At 38.3% G+C, this 13,319-nt stretch overlaps 1 protein-coding gene across 2 annotated transcripts in view; it reads left to right on the forward strand.

Annotated features, from left to right (window-relative positions):
- Positions 1–13,189, forward strand: part of osbpl6 (oxysterol binding protein-like 6) — a 50,693-nt gene extending 37,504 nt beyond the window's left edge. For both annotated transcript variants that reach the window (XM_059342640.1, XM_059342641.1), the window contains 10 exons: positions 1,690–1,777; positions 4,896–5,149; positions 5,526–5,663; positions 7,075–7,138; positions 7,320–7,398; positions 8,035–8,179; positions 8,266–8,410; positions 8,709–8,835; positions 9,436–9,558; positions 9,978–13,189. In XM_059342640.1, coding sequence (XP_059198623.1) covers positions 1,690–1,777; positions 4,896–5,149; positions 5,526–5,663; positions 7,075–7,138; positions 7,320–7,398; positions 8,035–8,179; positions 8,266–8,410; positions 8,709–8,835; positions 9,436–9,558; positions 9,978–10,089 — 1,275 coding nt within the window. In that variant the 3' untranslated portion in view covers positions 10,090–13,189. The remainder of the gene's footprint in view (positions 1–1,689; positions 1,778–4,895; positions 5,150–5,525; positions 5,664–7,074; positions 7,139–7,319; positions 7,399–8,034; positions 8,180–8,265; positions 8,411–8,708; positions 8,836–9,435; positions 9,559–9,977) is intronic.
- Positions 13,190–13,319: the final 130 nt, after the last annotated feature.

The following is a 13,319-nucleotide window of genomic DNA, read 5'->3' on the forward strand; positions in this document are numbered from 1 at the left end:
TGCATTTGCAGCAAAAAATTAAGGCTTTTATTGAGAGGAATTTACAGAAAATTAAATCTTTTAAATCTTTATCCACCATTTAAATGCCACTCCTTTGACTCATAGGTAAATACACTCCTTCATGCAAATCTCTGCTGTGCTGGGCTGATGTGCTGAGTCAAACTGAGTTTAGCCAAGCCAGTGGATGTGCATAGAACAGGCCTAATTGTAAAAAAGGTTTTTTTCTTCATGTGGGATTCTTCTGATCTGATCAGCCACCGCAGCATGACGTCAGGTTGTATTGCTCTAAAAGTTAATATTGTTTCCTGGATTTAATTCTTTTATTTTATTTCTATTCCTTTTCGCCACAACTCCTGATTTGGTGTGAATGCAGCTTAACCCTATAAAGCCAAGTGTATCATATTTGATACACAAGTTGTTGAGACCTCTACATCATCAGTCTGATATATTTTTTTCCTGAAAAACCTGATGTATACATGTGTTGGAGATTAAAAAAAAACAACTGAGCAACAAATTGCACAAAAATACCAGATGTAGCAAAAATGATACAGGTTCATTGCTGGGTGAAAACTTAATATCAGCAGATAAATATTTTTTTTCTTGCATATTTGAATTAAATGTTAAAAGGAAAGGATAAGAATGTTCGGTTTTATGTTTTTGTTAGTTCAAGAAAAACAAACTGTGAGCAAGAAATTGTACAAAAAGACCTGATGTATCAAATATGATACAAATTAGAATTCATATATGCAAATGTATTTATTTATTTTTGTCAGCAGGTTCAATAAATACTCAAGTTTTTAAAAAATATAATTTTCTGGCTATTATTTCATGGTTTAGGCTTTATAGGGTTAAGAACAGGAGGCAGTTTTGACCATAAGAAGCAGGCTGTCGAGGGAGGAAGAGGTTAAACTAGCCCTGCTGCTGGGAAGCTAGATAAAAATGTCACAGTGATGGCTCTGTGTGGATCTGGAGTTAGTCAGCAATTAATGAGGGCAGCATGAGAAGCGGAGATAGCGTATAACGGAAACTCAAACAAAAGTCGGGCACATGGGAGGGCTCCTTTTCAATCTGCCCTGAGGCTTTGTCTCTCATTTGTGCCTTAGAATCATAACACTCCTCTTCTGTCTGTTCCTCTTGATTTGTATCTTCTGGCTTTATTAGAAAGGCACTTTGCACCATCACTTGAAACTATTTCTCCCCTTTAAACTCCTGTGAACACTCTGCTCCAAATATATGTGGTCTCTGAGGAGGCATTAAGCATCGTAGCTCCCCAGGCATGCATTGAGCCGCATTGAAGGATTACTCACCAAGGAAATTCATCAACCAGCCCATCCTCCAACAGCAGGCACATTCACACCTGTGTCACACTGTTGGCTCAACCATCACCAGCAGCAGGAGACTGTAACAGAGGCTTTTACAACCTCTTGCTACAATATGCTCCTCTTTGGCAGCGTCAATGGCCTCATTGTGTTTGCTATATATAAAGTATGAAAATGCTGCGGCACCTCATCTTATGATTACTGCAGTGGGACAGATAGCCGACCACTGCTGCAGTTTGTTAGCCACTGGCAAGCTGCAGTGTGTGTGTGTGTGTGTGTGTGAGGCTACGGCCGTCTGCTGGTCTGATCAGCGTTCGTGTTGTACTCTACTGCGCTGACTCACTCTGCTTTGTACCTGTTCCCCTCGCAGGGCTCAGACGATGAGTCATATGTCAGCGATGTGAGCGATAACATTTCCGAGGACAACGCCAGCGTGACTGATAACGTCTCCAGACAAAGTAGGTCCAATTCTGCACCATCACGAGCCCAAGCATCCATATGTTCCCGATTAGGGAAAATTAATAAAGGAAGGGGATCCCACTTAGTGGATCAACTGTGCTTCCTATTATATAAATACACACAAACAACACACAGAATCTTCTGGCAAGATCATTTATCAGTGTGGCGGAGGCAGTTGACTTTGCAGGGTTTCTCTGTGCCAAGGGCTTCTCCTAGACTTTATGAAAGCTATCAGTGAAAGACGGCATGGGATCTCTCTCGTCAATCTTTGTCACAGTAGTATCTCATGATGATGAAAGTTGGGAAATAATGCTGGATAACATTAGTAATAGTATCCCCTTGTGATTCAAAGTGTAATTTTGCATCCAAAGTAAATGAAAGAATGTATAAAAATGTCCTACACATTTCTTCTTACATTGTCATTTTACCATATTTGATGTTGTGAACAGCAATAGAGATGTGTGTGATGTGTCCCAGTTAGTTGACAGCAAATCCAATCAAGAAAAGCCAATCTGTAGTAAAATAATCCAGGCCGGGCTTTTAACCAGAACTAAGAGGCATGACAACATGACACCCGGGTCGTTCTTGTTAAGCAGCAACATTTCTGTCCCCCTTAATTACTTTCTCATATTTTCTTTTTTTCTTTCTGTCAAATATTTACAACAAATGGCTTAACCCCTTTGTGTGGTTGGCTGGAGGGCCAGCTGAACTTTTTTCAGAGGCTTTAGTGGGTTTTAGTTTAAAAGCTACAGAAGTCGCTGGTATCATGTGAAACTATGAGATGTCAAGAGGTCATTATATCTTGTAGGGAGCGAAATAACTCTTCAAAGTTTTAGCGAGGGAAAAACTGACATGAATCCCATGCAGTTTAAGACAGGCATCTTGCATTTTGTATTTGAATATTTCTGTATACTGAGGTCCCTAAACAGGCTTCGAATTACATAAATTGTGTTTGACTGAAGCTGAGACTCTCGTTGATACAATGAGCCCAATTTTATTCATGTGTGATGATGTTACTCCCCATAGTAGCCAGTAAACTGTTGTGACCTCTAGGATAAGCCTTAGAAAACTTTACAACCACAACATAGAGGCCTAGAGCATTTAGAGTATATGGCTAAATAAAGGGCTTTCTCAGCAGTTTAGAGAGTTGTAGTGCTTGCCATCCATTCATCGAAAAAAAATCCTATCTCTGGAGAAATCTCCAAAATTTTAAATGTTTTTGTTTCCAAATCACAGCATGGATTGGTATCCTTAAGGTCTTCATTGGTATTCCTTAAGGTTTTGGTGTCTAAATGTGATATGTTGGAGGAATTTTACATTTTTAACCATTTTAAATTACAAAATTTAGCACCAAATGTGTATAACAGATGGTATCAACCCAAAATAACTGCAAAGAAATGTACAATATTCAGTATGGGAATGGATTTTATATAGTCAAACCATAATATTATGAACCCTTATACACTTTAATAATTTAATTAAGCAATTGATATATTAATTGATTTATTTTCTATAACAGTTTTATGACTAGAACATGTTGACTCACATCGCTGAGCTGCATCAATTTAATCTTCAGATGATGTACACCACTTCTATGCGGCTTCTTCTGTTGACTTGTTATCTCCCCCTGAAAATCCACTGACGCAACCCCCAATCCTCTATAACGCGTCACTTACTTATCCTTACATGCAATAACATGAAAAATGGCCAAAATGTTGCTGCCTAACAGGGAGTGCCCAGCTGTTTTAGCCTCCTTACACTGACTCACAGTATGTTTCAGGATTGTAAGATCTGATCGATGACCTCTTTGTAGTCTGGTCCCTCGCTATATTTGTTGCTTTTTTCATTCCAAACTAGCCTCCATGAGGCGTGAGATCCTTGAGCACAAGTATTTTATCTATTCCAGACGCTGTCTTGCACCAGGTTCATAACCTGAGGGGGCAGAGCCTTTGCCGTGACTGCCCTGGAGCTTATGAACGACCGGCTCATACAAATGAGGCTGACTTATTCAAAATCACTTTTAAATCTCCTCTTAAAGCATAGATTTATCACAGAGCTCAATCTCATTTTACTTGGATTATCTCTTTATCTGATATCTTTATCTTTTATCTGATATTACTTGCATTTGATTTACCTTCTTTATTCTGGTCCAGTTAATGTCATTTGCAAATTTTAATCGCCTGATCTGATGATTATTTTCTTCATTAACTGATTAATTTTTTTGGTCCAAAATATGTCATTAAAATGATAATTGCTCATCACAGGTCCCAAAATCAAAAGTGACATATTTAATGCCTTTTTTTAATTTAATCAACACTTATATATTCAGTTTACCATCACATCAGACAAATAAAAACTATTTAGAAGTTAGAATTTGCATTTTTGCTTGAAAAGTGATGATTAATTACCTGTCGAGCATCGAATTGACTCGTTGCAGCTTCCTTATTGTTCTCTAAAAGTTCCCCATGTAATTTGATTTTACATTACATTTTCATATATAACATCTGTTGATTAAAACATGCTGCCATGTGTGAGGCACCCTGTAACCTGATTTTTTAAAGGTGCTTGAGCAATGAAACATTATCATTGTTTACATAATGTCACTGGTGTTTTTATGAATTGTTTTCTGTAAATACTAAATGCTATGAGGAATTTCAATTTATGTTTTTACAGTCTGGAATATGTCAGTGATAACCCTATTGGAAACCAGGACAACTGCATGTATTTGCTGCATAGAAAAATACTAAAATGTGGTGTAAAATAGTAAAAACTACACTTTTGAAGTGCCTCTAGATTGAAAGCCTGATATAATGAAATGCACAACTTTATGCTGTAATGGCTTAGTGTGGCGTAGTGTTAAAAAATTGTGTTTCAGTGGGTTTCAATTGGGACATTTTTGTCCTTAAGGGTAGTACTGAGTGCCTGTACTTTGGCTTCACACTCTATTATAAACTTATTATAGGAGCTGAGGTTGAAAAGGTCAATATGATCAACAGATTAAAAGGCCAAAAATGTCCCCAGGAGTTAATGGTGTGTCTCAGAGAAGAGCATAGACTGTCACAGTTAATGTTATACCACATTGTTAATGAGGTGGTCGTCTTTTCTTCTTCTTCCCAGTGGCCAACGGAGACTTTGCTGGCAGTGCCTTCCGTAACGGGCGCCGCAGCTGCCTGTCGGCGCCGTGCCCCGACACCAGCAACATCAACCTCTGGAACATCCTGAGAAACAACATCGGCAAGGACCTGTCCAAAGTGTCCATGCCCGTGGAGCTCAACGAGCCTCTCAACACCCTGCAGCGCATGTGTGAAGAGCTGGAGTACAGCGAGCTGCTGGACAAAGCTGCAGAGACCGAGGATCCCTTTGAACGCATGGTAAGGCAGCCGTCAGTTAAAAAACACTCTGTCACATCAAATGCTCGTCATGTTCGCTGTCAGAACATGGAGACTTTTCACTGCTGTTCACAATGCAATTTAACATTGACTTTTGTTTGTATTTTTGTCATACCTGTAAATATGAGGTGACATTGCCTCACAATAGTCTCACTCAGAGGCACGTCTGCGAGGCGGCGGGACGCTCCGATGCAGCTGCCGACCTTGGATCCTCCTATTTTTATCTGTCTTCTGTCCTTCTGTCCTGATAGCGCCCAATGCATGCTAATGTTTGGCTTATTCGTGACAAAGCCTGTTAATACAAAGCCATTAATCCCCTCATGTTAATATTGGCTGTGTTGTTTTGACTCTCTGACAGGTTCTCGTCGCTGCTTTTGCCGTCTCAGGCTACTCATCCACTTACTACAGAGCAGGAAGTAAGCCATTCAATCCGCTTCTCGGAGAGAGTTATGAATGTATTCGGGAAGACAAGGGCTTCTGTTTTTTCGCTGAACAGGTACATCTGTTTTACTTGATTAAAGAAATGTTATAAGGTATAAAATGCATTTACATTTCGTTAAATGCGCCTTTTTATTGGACTGGAATAAGATGGTGCTTCCCATACTCATAGTTACCAGTGTTTCTTTGTTTTACAGTGTTCATTCAAAAAGTTAAGTTATTGATTGATTTACAAAAGAAGCTAATATTGAAGAGAAATCTGTATAAAAGATCTCAACAGTTGAGCTTCAGAGGAGAATTCTTTTTTTTTTTAAATAGCAAAATTATCTTCATTTTTACATTATTCATTATGGGAATGGATTTTATGTAAAATAAATAAATAAATAATGGTGGTTTAATAATAATAATAATAAGTGGTTTAATTTATTAAATGGGTATTAATTTTAAATGTATCATGTTTTTCATTTTAAATCTTGACCTGAAAAGTAATTAAAGCTGTCAGCTAAATATAGAGGAGTAAAAAGTACAATATTTGCCTCAAAATGTAGGGGAGTAGAAGTATAAAGTTACATAAAATGTACATAAAAGTACCTCAAAATTGTACTTTAAGTCCAGTACTTGAGTAAATGTACATAGTTACTTTCCACCATTGCTACCTGCCTCTTCTAACTTATACATATCAGTTAAGAGTCCTCCTTCAGACACTGTATGAGGATTAAAGGGATAGTTTGTGCATTATTATACAAAACTTGGTACAATTATTGTCGATGCCCTCCTGAGGATAACCCTTTAAGGTTTTATTGATCGGCCCCTAGGCGGCACTGTGGTGGCAGTCTAATTTCATATTTGGTACCGTGGCCACACTATAAGACTTAAGGCAATGAAATTCATAGGGGTGGTATAGACTGGCCCCTGTAACGCACACACCCCGACGGCAGCATGCCCCGACACGCATGTACTGCGAGGGCCCGTTCAGTACTGCTTGTTAAGTGATTGATTTACTAATATATTTTATTTTCTATGTCAGTTTTATGACTAGAATATGTTGCCTCACAGCACTGAGCTGCATCAAATTAATCTTCAGATGATATACACCACTTCTATGCGGCATCTTCTGTTCACCTGCTATCTCCCCCTGAAAATCCACTGCCCCAACCCCCAATGGTTCAGAAAAAGGGAAATCTATTAAAAAATGTATAAAAGATCTCAACACTTGAGCTTCAAAGAAGAAAAAATGAAAATAAAAACCCAAATTATCTGCATTTTTAATTGAAAAATGACCAAAATGGATTTATTTATACATTTTCTGACAATGATTTAATTGTTTTGACTCTCCCTTAAAGTCACAGCGTGTGCACATGTTGCAGTCCACGGTGTGTCCTCTGTGTGGACACCGACAGAGATGTGCATGATGTGTTATCTCAACAACAACAGCTGCCAGACTCTTTTTATTTGATCTTGTCTCACAGGTGAGCCACCACCCTCCCATCTCCGCCTGCCACTGTGACTCCAAGAACTTCACCTTCTGGCAAGGTAGCTATCAAACCTAATTAGTGAGGGCTTTTTCTCCTGGGCACTCTGGATCAGCAGATGAGCCTTCCAGACTCATTTTATATCCAGCTGAATTTTTACTGATTAAAATAGCTTACATCTTATAATCTTTTGATTCAAGTGGTCAGTACACTGTATTTGAATTTCTGATGTTGCTTTACAGATGTGAGATGGAAAAACAAATTCTGGGGAAAATCGATGGAGATTTTACCGATCGGGACAGTGAACCTCATGATTCCCAGGTAACTATACTCTTTCCCTATGACATTAATCACAGCAGATTCTCAGTATCACACATATGAATTAATTCAATTTCAATGTTTGTCAGTCAGTGTTTGATTAGCACTTTAATATAAAATGTAAAAAAAACATGCAAAAATCAGATTTTTACTTATAAATATGTGTAGAATTTTGGAACAGAAATAACTAATTAACCCCAACTACACATTATATATACTGACACCTTTAAAAGTTACAGCAAGAGTTACAGCAGCAAAGTGGATAGCTAACTACAAAATAAACTACAAATACTAGTATATACTAGTATTTTAAATAAACAAGTAAAACATGGAATAAAGTATTAAAAATGTACAATACAAACAAGTAGAAATATGCACATGGTGGTTGGCTACTGGGTAAAAACCTCAGCATTTCCTCTGTCTCAACAATAGTTTTTATCTTTATTATGTCCTTTTATAAAGACGTCAGAAGTTCCAACTCACAAATAATACCCTTTGTGATGATGTTTGAGGAAGATTTCATCACACAAAATAATTTGGACATCAATGCTGAAAATACAGGCCCGGTGAATAAGCTGCTAGATGAAAAAAACAAAACAGAAAGAGAATAAAGTTGTACCTGTTTCTGTGTACTTGTAGGTTTGGAGATCACTATGAATGGAACAAAGTCACCACCTGTGTGCACAACATCCTCAGTGGACGACGGTGGATCGAGCACTACGGGGAGATCACCATCAGAAACACAAAGAGCAGCGCTTGTCTCTGCAAACTTACCTTCGTCAAGGTAAAACACCTTCAGTGATACCGGTGATGTTTAAACACGCTGCGCTGTGGTAAAGGACCGCTGCCAACATGGTGTTTGTCTTTCAGGGGAACTACTGGAGTTCTAATGTGAACGAGGTTCAAGGATTTGTGATGGATCAAGAAGGGAAAGTGATCCACAGGCTTTTTGGGAAATGGCACGAGGGTCTTTACTGTGGCGTCCCACCTTCTGCCAAATGCGTCTGGAGGCCAGGTACTATAGGCGCTGCTTCACTAGACTTCACATGAGCCCTCCAACTGGTCGCTTAAATTCTCTGAAACCCAAAGCAGCTGCTGGTTGACCTCTGACCCAGGCCTTTTACTGCATGTCACTCCCCTTTCTCCTCCTCACTTTCCTGTCTATCTCCAGCTGTCCTTTCAAATAAAGGCAAAACTGCCAAAAAAAAACTGCCTGGGATTCAGAGGATTATGATATAAATAAAGAGGATATTATAAATAGTTGATAAGCTGACTTAAATGTTTTTCTTCACCTTGTTTCCTCTCCTTGCCAGGCTCCATGCCCACAGACTATGAGCTGTACTACGGCTTCACCAGGTTTGCCATTGAATTGAATGAGCTTTGCCCCGAGTTGAAAGATGCTCTGCCCCGTACAGATGCTCGATTCAGGCCCGATCAAAGGTACTGTAGCAAATCCTCAGCTGCCTGCATACTGCTGCCAGCAAGCACCAAATAATTCCACTGATTTCCCACTAACAAGATTGCAACATGAGTTAATCTGCTCATAATGTTGTTTTTGTCTAATATCTGCCCCACATTAATGGATAACTGGGCAGATTTTTGATCGGATTTGACCCTCTCGATGATCTAAACAGATAATCTGATGATCATTATAAACCTAATCGTAATCTCAATGAGTGAATTGGAGTCTTCCCAATTTCAAATTGTACACTGAAGTGTGAATGGAGCAGCGGCATAATATTGAACAGAAACTAATGGTGTGTTCCAGTCAAAGTCAAAGGTTTTTCATCAGAAAGAAATAAGAATTCGGAAAGAAATACAATGCATGAGCTAACAGACACCATACTTATGCAGTTGCAGTTATGTTAAGATTAAATACAGGCTACTGTGAGGAGATATGAAAAAAAAAATGACTGGATCAGTTTCCACCTTTAAGAAGCTGCATGCATATTTGAGTTTTGTAATGCACATATTACTGTTCTTTGTACTTGTAAGACCATATGATGTGCTGTACTGAAAAGTGATGTTTGGGTCACACAGACATCTGGAGGAGGGGAACTTGGAGATGGCATCCTTAGAAAAGCAGCGCATTGAGGACCTGCAGAGAGTCAGGAGGAAGTGGAACGAGGAGAACAACATCAAAATGGAGCCGCGCTTCTTCAAGTAAGCACAGAGACCAGCAACCATTTGCTGGAAAACAGGAATATTAACTGTACAGTCATGGAAAAGAATATTAGACTATTGTTTTCTTCCATTTCTTGTTCATTTTAATGCATGGTACAACCTAAGGTACATTTGTTTGGACAAATATAATGATAACAACAAAAATAGCTCATAGGGGTTTAGTCTAAGAGCTGATATCTAGCCATTTTCCATGGATTTCTTGATAATAACCAAAATTATTGTCAAGAAAACCACGGAAAATTTAGTTGTGCCAGGCATTAAAATGAACAAGAAATTTAAGAAAACAAGAGTAGTCTTATCATTTTTGACTGTATGTACATTTTTTTACTGTATACACATTCTTTTCAATGGGTTTACGCTCTCAGTTACAGCTGTCACTTCTCCTCCTTTTCTCCCAGGAAAGTGGTTGATGCCAATCACAGAGAGAGGTGGGTCTCCAACAACACGTACTGGGAGCTCCGCAAAAACCCCGGCTTCATCAATATGGAACCTACAGTGAACCTGTGGTAGCACACGGATTGCCACGTCCATCATATCGTCATGGCAGACAAGACGGCTGTTACCTATGCACAATGAGGTGTTAAGAGAAACACGTTAACGATGAAACATCCGTGTGCAAGGATCCGAGCGACTGCAGAGCTGAGGGATGGCCTGATGCCCGGCGACCCCGGCAAAGGTTCTGCGGCACTGCCACATGGTCATCCATCCATGGAAACATCCTGTAGGATCACCTTCATTGTGCTTACGGAAGCTGGGTTGTCAGGGCAGAAATCGTACCACTCCTATGTAGATCTTTCCTCAGCTCCTTTGACTTCTGAGTATGTCCTTGCCTTAAAAAGACACCCAAACGAGTCACGCGATTTAGCGCTTTTTCGTTGAAGCCATTTGATTTCTGACAGCAGTTTGGGTTAGACTAGTCTCTGAAGTAGACCTTTTGATTACCTACGATACCTATGTGCATGTTTATAGAGCAGCTTTCACTGGCATTAAGCCGCATTTACTATATCATCAATTATTGTAGAAAAAAAGGTATTTTTATAAAATATCTTGGACTCAGAATTTAGTGAAATAGGATTATGTGAGTTGGCAGATACATTTATTTATTTTTTGCCTTTTAATACTGTTGAATCTGTGTGATAGCAGTACTCTCTCTTGGGAAACAGCTCATTTAAAATTAATCTCAACCGCTGCGGAGGCAGTATGGCGTCCATAGATGGAATTTTTAATGAATATTTTCAAACAGCCGCTTTCAAAGCTGATCACGATGTGGAAGGAGAAGTAGGTATTAATATGTAAATCCTACTCTGGTGTTTTAGACACGTGACGCAGCTACAACCTATACAGATGTTTTTCTTTTTTATAAACACAGATCTGTCACGGAGTCCAGTTTCTCCTCACAGTGAAGACTCTGTGTAAATAGAGGGACACCCTCACCAGTCCTGCCCCACTGTCTAATTTTAAACATTGTTACGTGAAACCAACTCCTCTGACTGAATCACATGGTTACATAAATACACACATAACTCCCTCCATATATAGTCGGCACATATATGATGCACTCTCTCAAACATCAAACACTCACGACGGCTAAGAAAAGATGGTGTAGTGGGTATTACAGACCGCAAAGCTCTCAGAGACACTTTGTGATTTTGGGCTTTATAAATAGACTTGACAGTGAAACAGGAGGAAAACTGCCACATATTTCCATGAGACGCTCATCTACATAGACTGTGCGATTATTTTTCAATCATCAAAGAGTATTTAATTTAAAAATGAGTCATTTTCTGTCAGAAGTACTGACAAATTCCCATCACTTTTTACCAAAGCGATGTCTTAAAATACATCCTTGTTTTGACAAACAACCAAAAAATTAAATGATATGAAACATATCAGCAGCAGTTTGGTATTTTTCTTGATCTGCATTATTAATCAATCAGCAAAACATGAATACATGTTAGATTAATTAATTAATTAATTAGTTAGTTAACACTTCCATGACTCATTCAGCCAAACGCATACAGTTAGTCCAGCATGAAACACCAGAGCCACCCACAGGTCTTCACATGAAAATGCAGTTTCAGGAGACTGGGTCAACAATGTTAAAATATGTGTTTAAGCCAAAATAATAATAATTGTACAATAACAATTATACTGTTCACTATTCAAAATGTGTGTGATTCCCTAGAGACTTTACTGCTATGATCTGGGCTTCTGCAAAGCACCAGTAATTTGCAGTTTGTGTATTTATTGCAAAGCAGATTTATGTTTTAACTAGTGTCCCCCTTTTGTGTTACCGAGTAAGAAAATATCACAGGGGTCTCTGACTGAAATCAGCCCCAAACAAACAAACAAACAAACACACACAGGACACTGAAGGAAAAGAGAAAAAAAGTGAATAAAAATATTAAGAGTGAAAACTATGTGAAGCAAATCCATCTTGTGTGTGCTGTTTATATGGTACTGTAGATTACAAACCAAATGAGTAGTACTGCTTTGCCATCATATACTTACCCACCTTTTTTTTTTAAATGTACTTAAAGAGATAGTTTTGTTTTTGAGTGTGATTGTGTGAAGTACTTATCCTCAGTCAGTGTATTAGCTACAGTAGATCTCTGTTGACATGCCCCCAGTTTGGAGAAGCTGCAGAAATAAAGGTACATAAGCTAAGCATTGTACTGCTGTGGCCAGGGGCAGCAGGAAAACACATTTGAGTCACAAAAAGAGGCCCACCTAAAAAAAGAGCCAACATTAGATTAATTGTACACTTAAGTTTATAATATTTAGAATGTTTTCACCTTGCCATCAGACAGCCCTTTCTAATGTGGAACTGGAGGCTCTCTTCAAAGCAGCCAGACTCCATTGACAGAAGCAGTATTTTTATCCTTGAAAATGCTTGAATTTAAATGTTGTATTTTCTAGGTTTAAAAAGTGCTTGGATTTTGGATAAAGTGCTTGTAAATGCTTGAAATTCTTACTCTATTTCTCTTGCAATCTGACTATATCCATCTATAGACTATAGATAATCACATGTTCAATGTAAATAATAATGAGTAGCCTATCTGAAATGAAGACCGTTCCTCCTAAAAGTGTAATACCATCGCGGTTACGTGAAATCTCCCCCTTTTAGTATGTAAGTACTCATCTAAAACATGCAATTTACAACAGGTGTAAGATACTGGAAAAGCTTGAAAATTGACAATGAAAGTCCTTGAAAAATGCTTGAATTTGACCACTGCTAAAGTGTACGAACCCTGCGGATAACTTGCTTGCATTATTTGACATTTTTTGACAAAAATCGACATGCTATAGTATGGTTTTTACGTTTTTTTGACATTGCATAATATGGTGTTTTTCTGTAATTTCTGGCCATTTTATGGTCTAATATGTATATACAGGCCATAATTGACCCATTTTAAGCATTTTTAGGGATTTTAAAATTTGACCTTTTTTTGACAAAAATCAACATGCTATAGTATGACTTTCTTCAGTTTTTGGACCTCCAATGATATGGTGTTTTACTGTAATTTCTGGCTATATTATGCTTTAATATGTATCAACAGACTGTAATTGACCCATTTTAAGCATTTTTATGCATTTTAAAATTTAATAATTTTTGACAAAAATTGACATGCTATAGTATGACTTTTTAGCTTGAGTTATTATGTGACCTTGTTGAATCGGAACTAACCCTTTAAAACACCAAAGACACAAACAAATTATCCGACTGAGGCATCGGTTGA

Source organism: Centropristis striata, chromosome 10, assembly GCF_030273125.1.
Source record: "Centropristis striata isolate RG_2023a ecotype Rhode Island chromosome 10, C.striata_1.0, whole genome shotgun sequence".
In the NCBI taxonomy this organism is placed as follows: Eukaryota; Metazoa; Chordata; class Actinopteri; order Perciformes; family Serranidae; genus Centropristis; species Centropristis striata.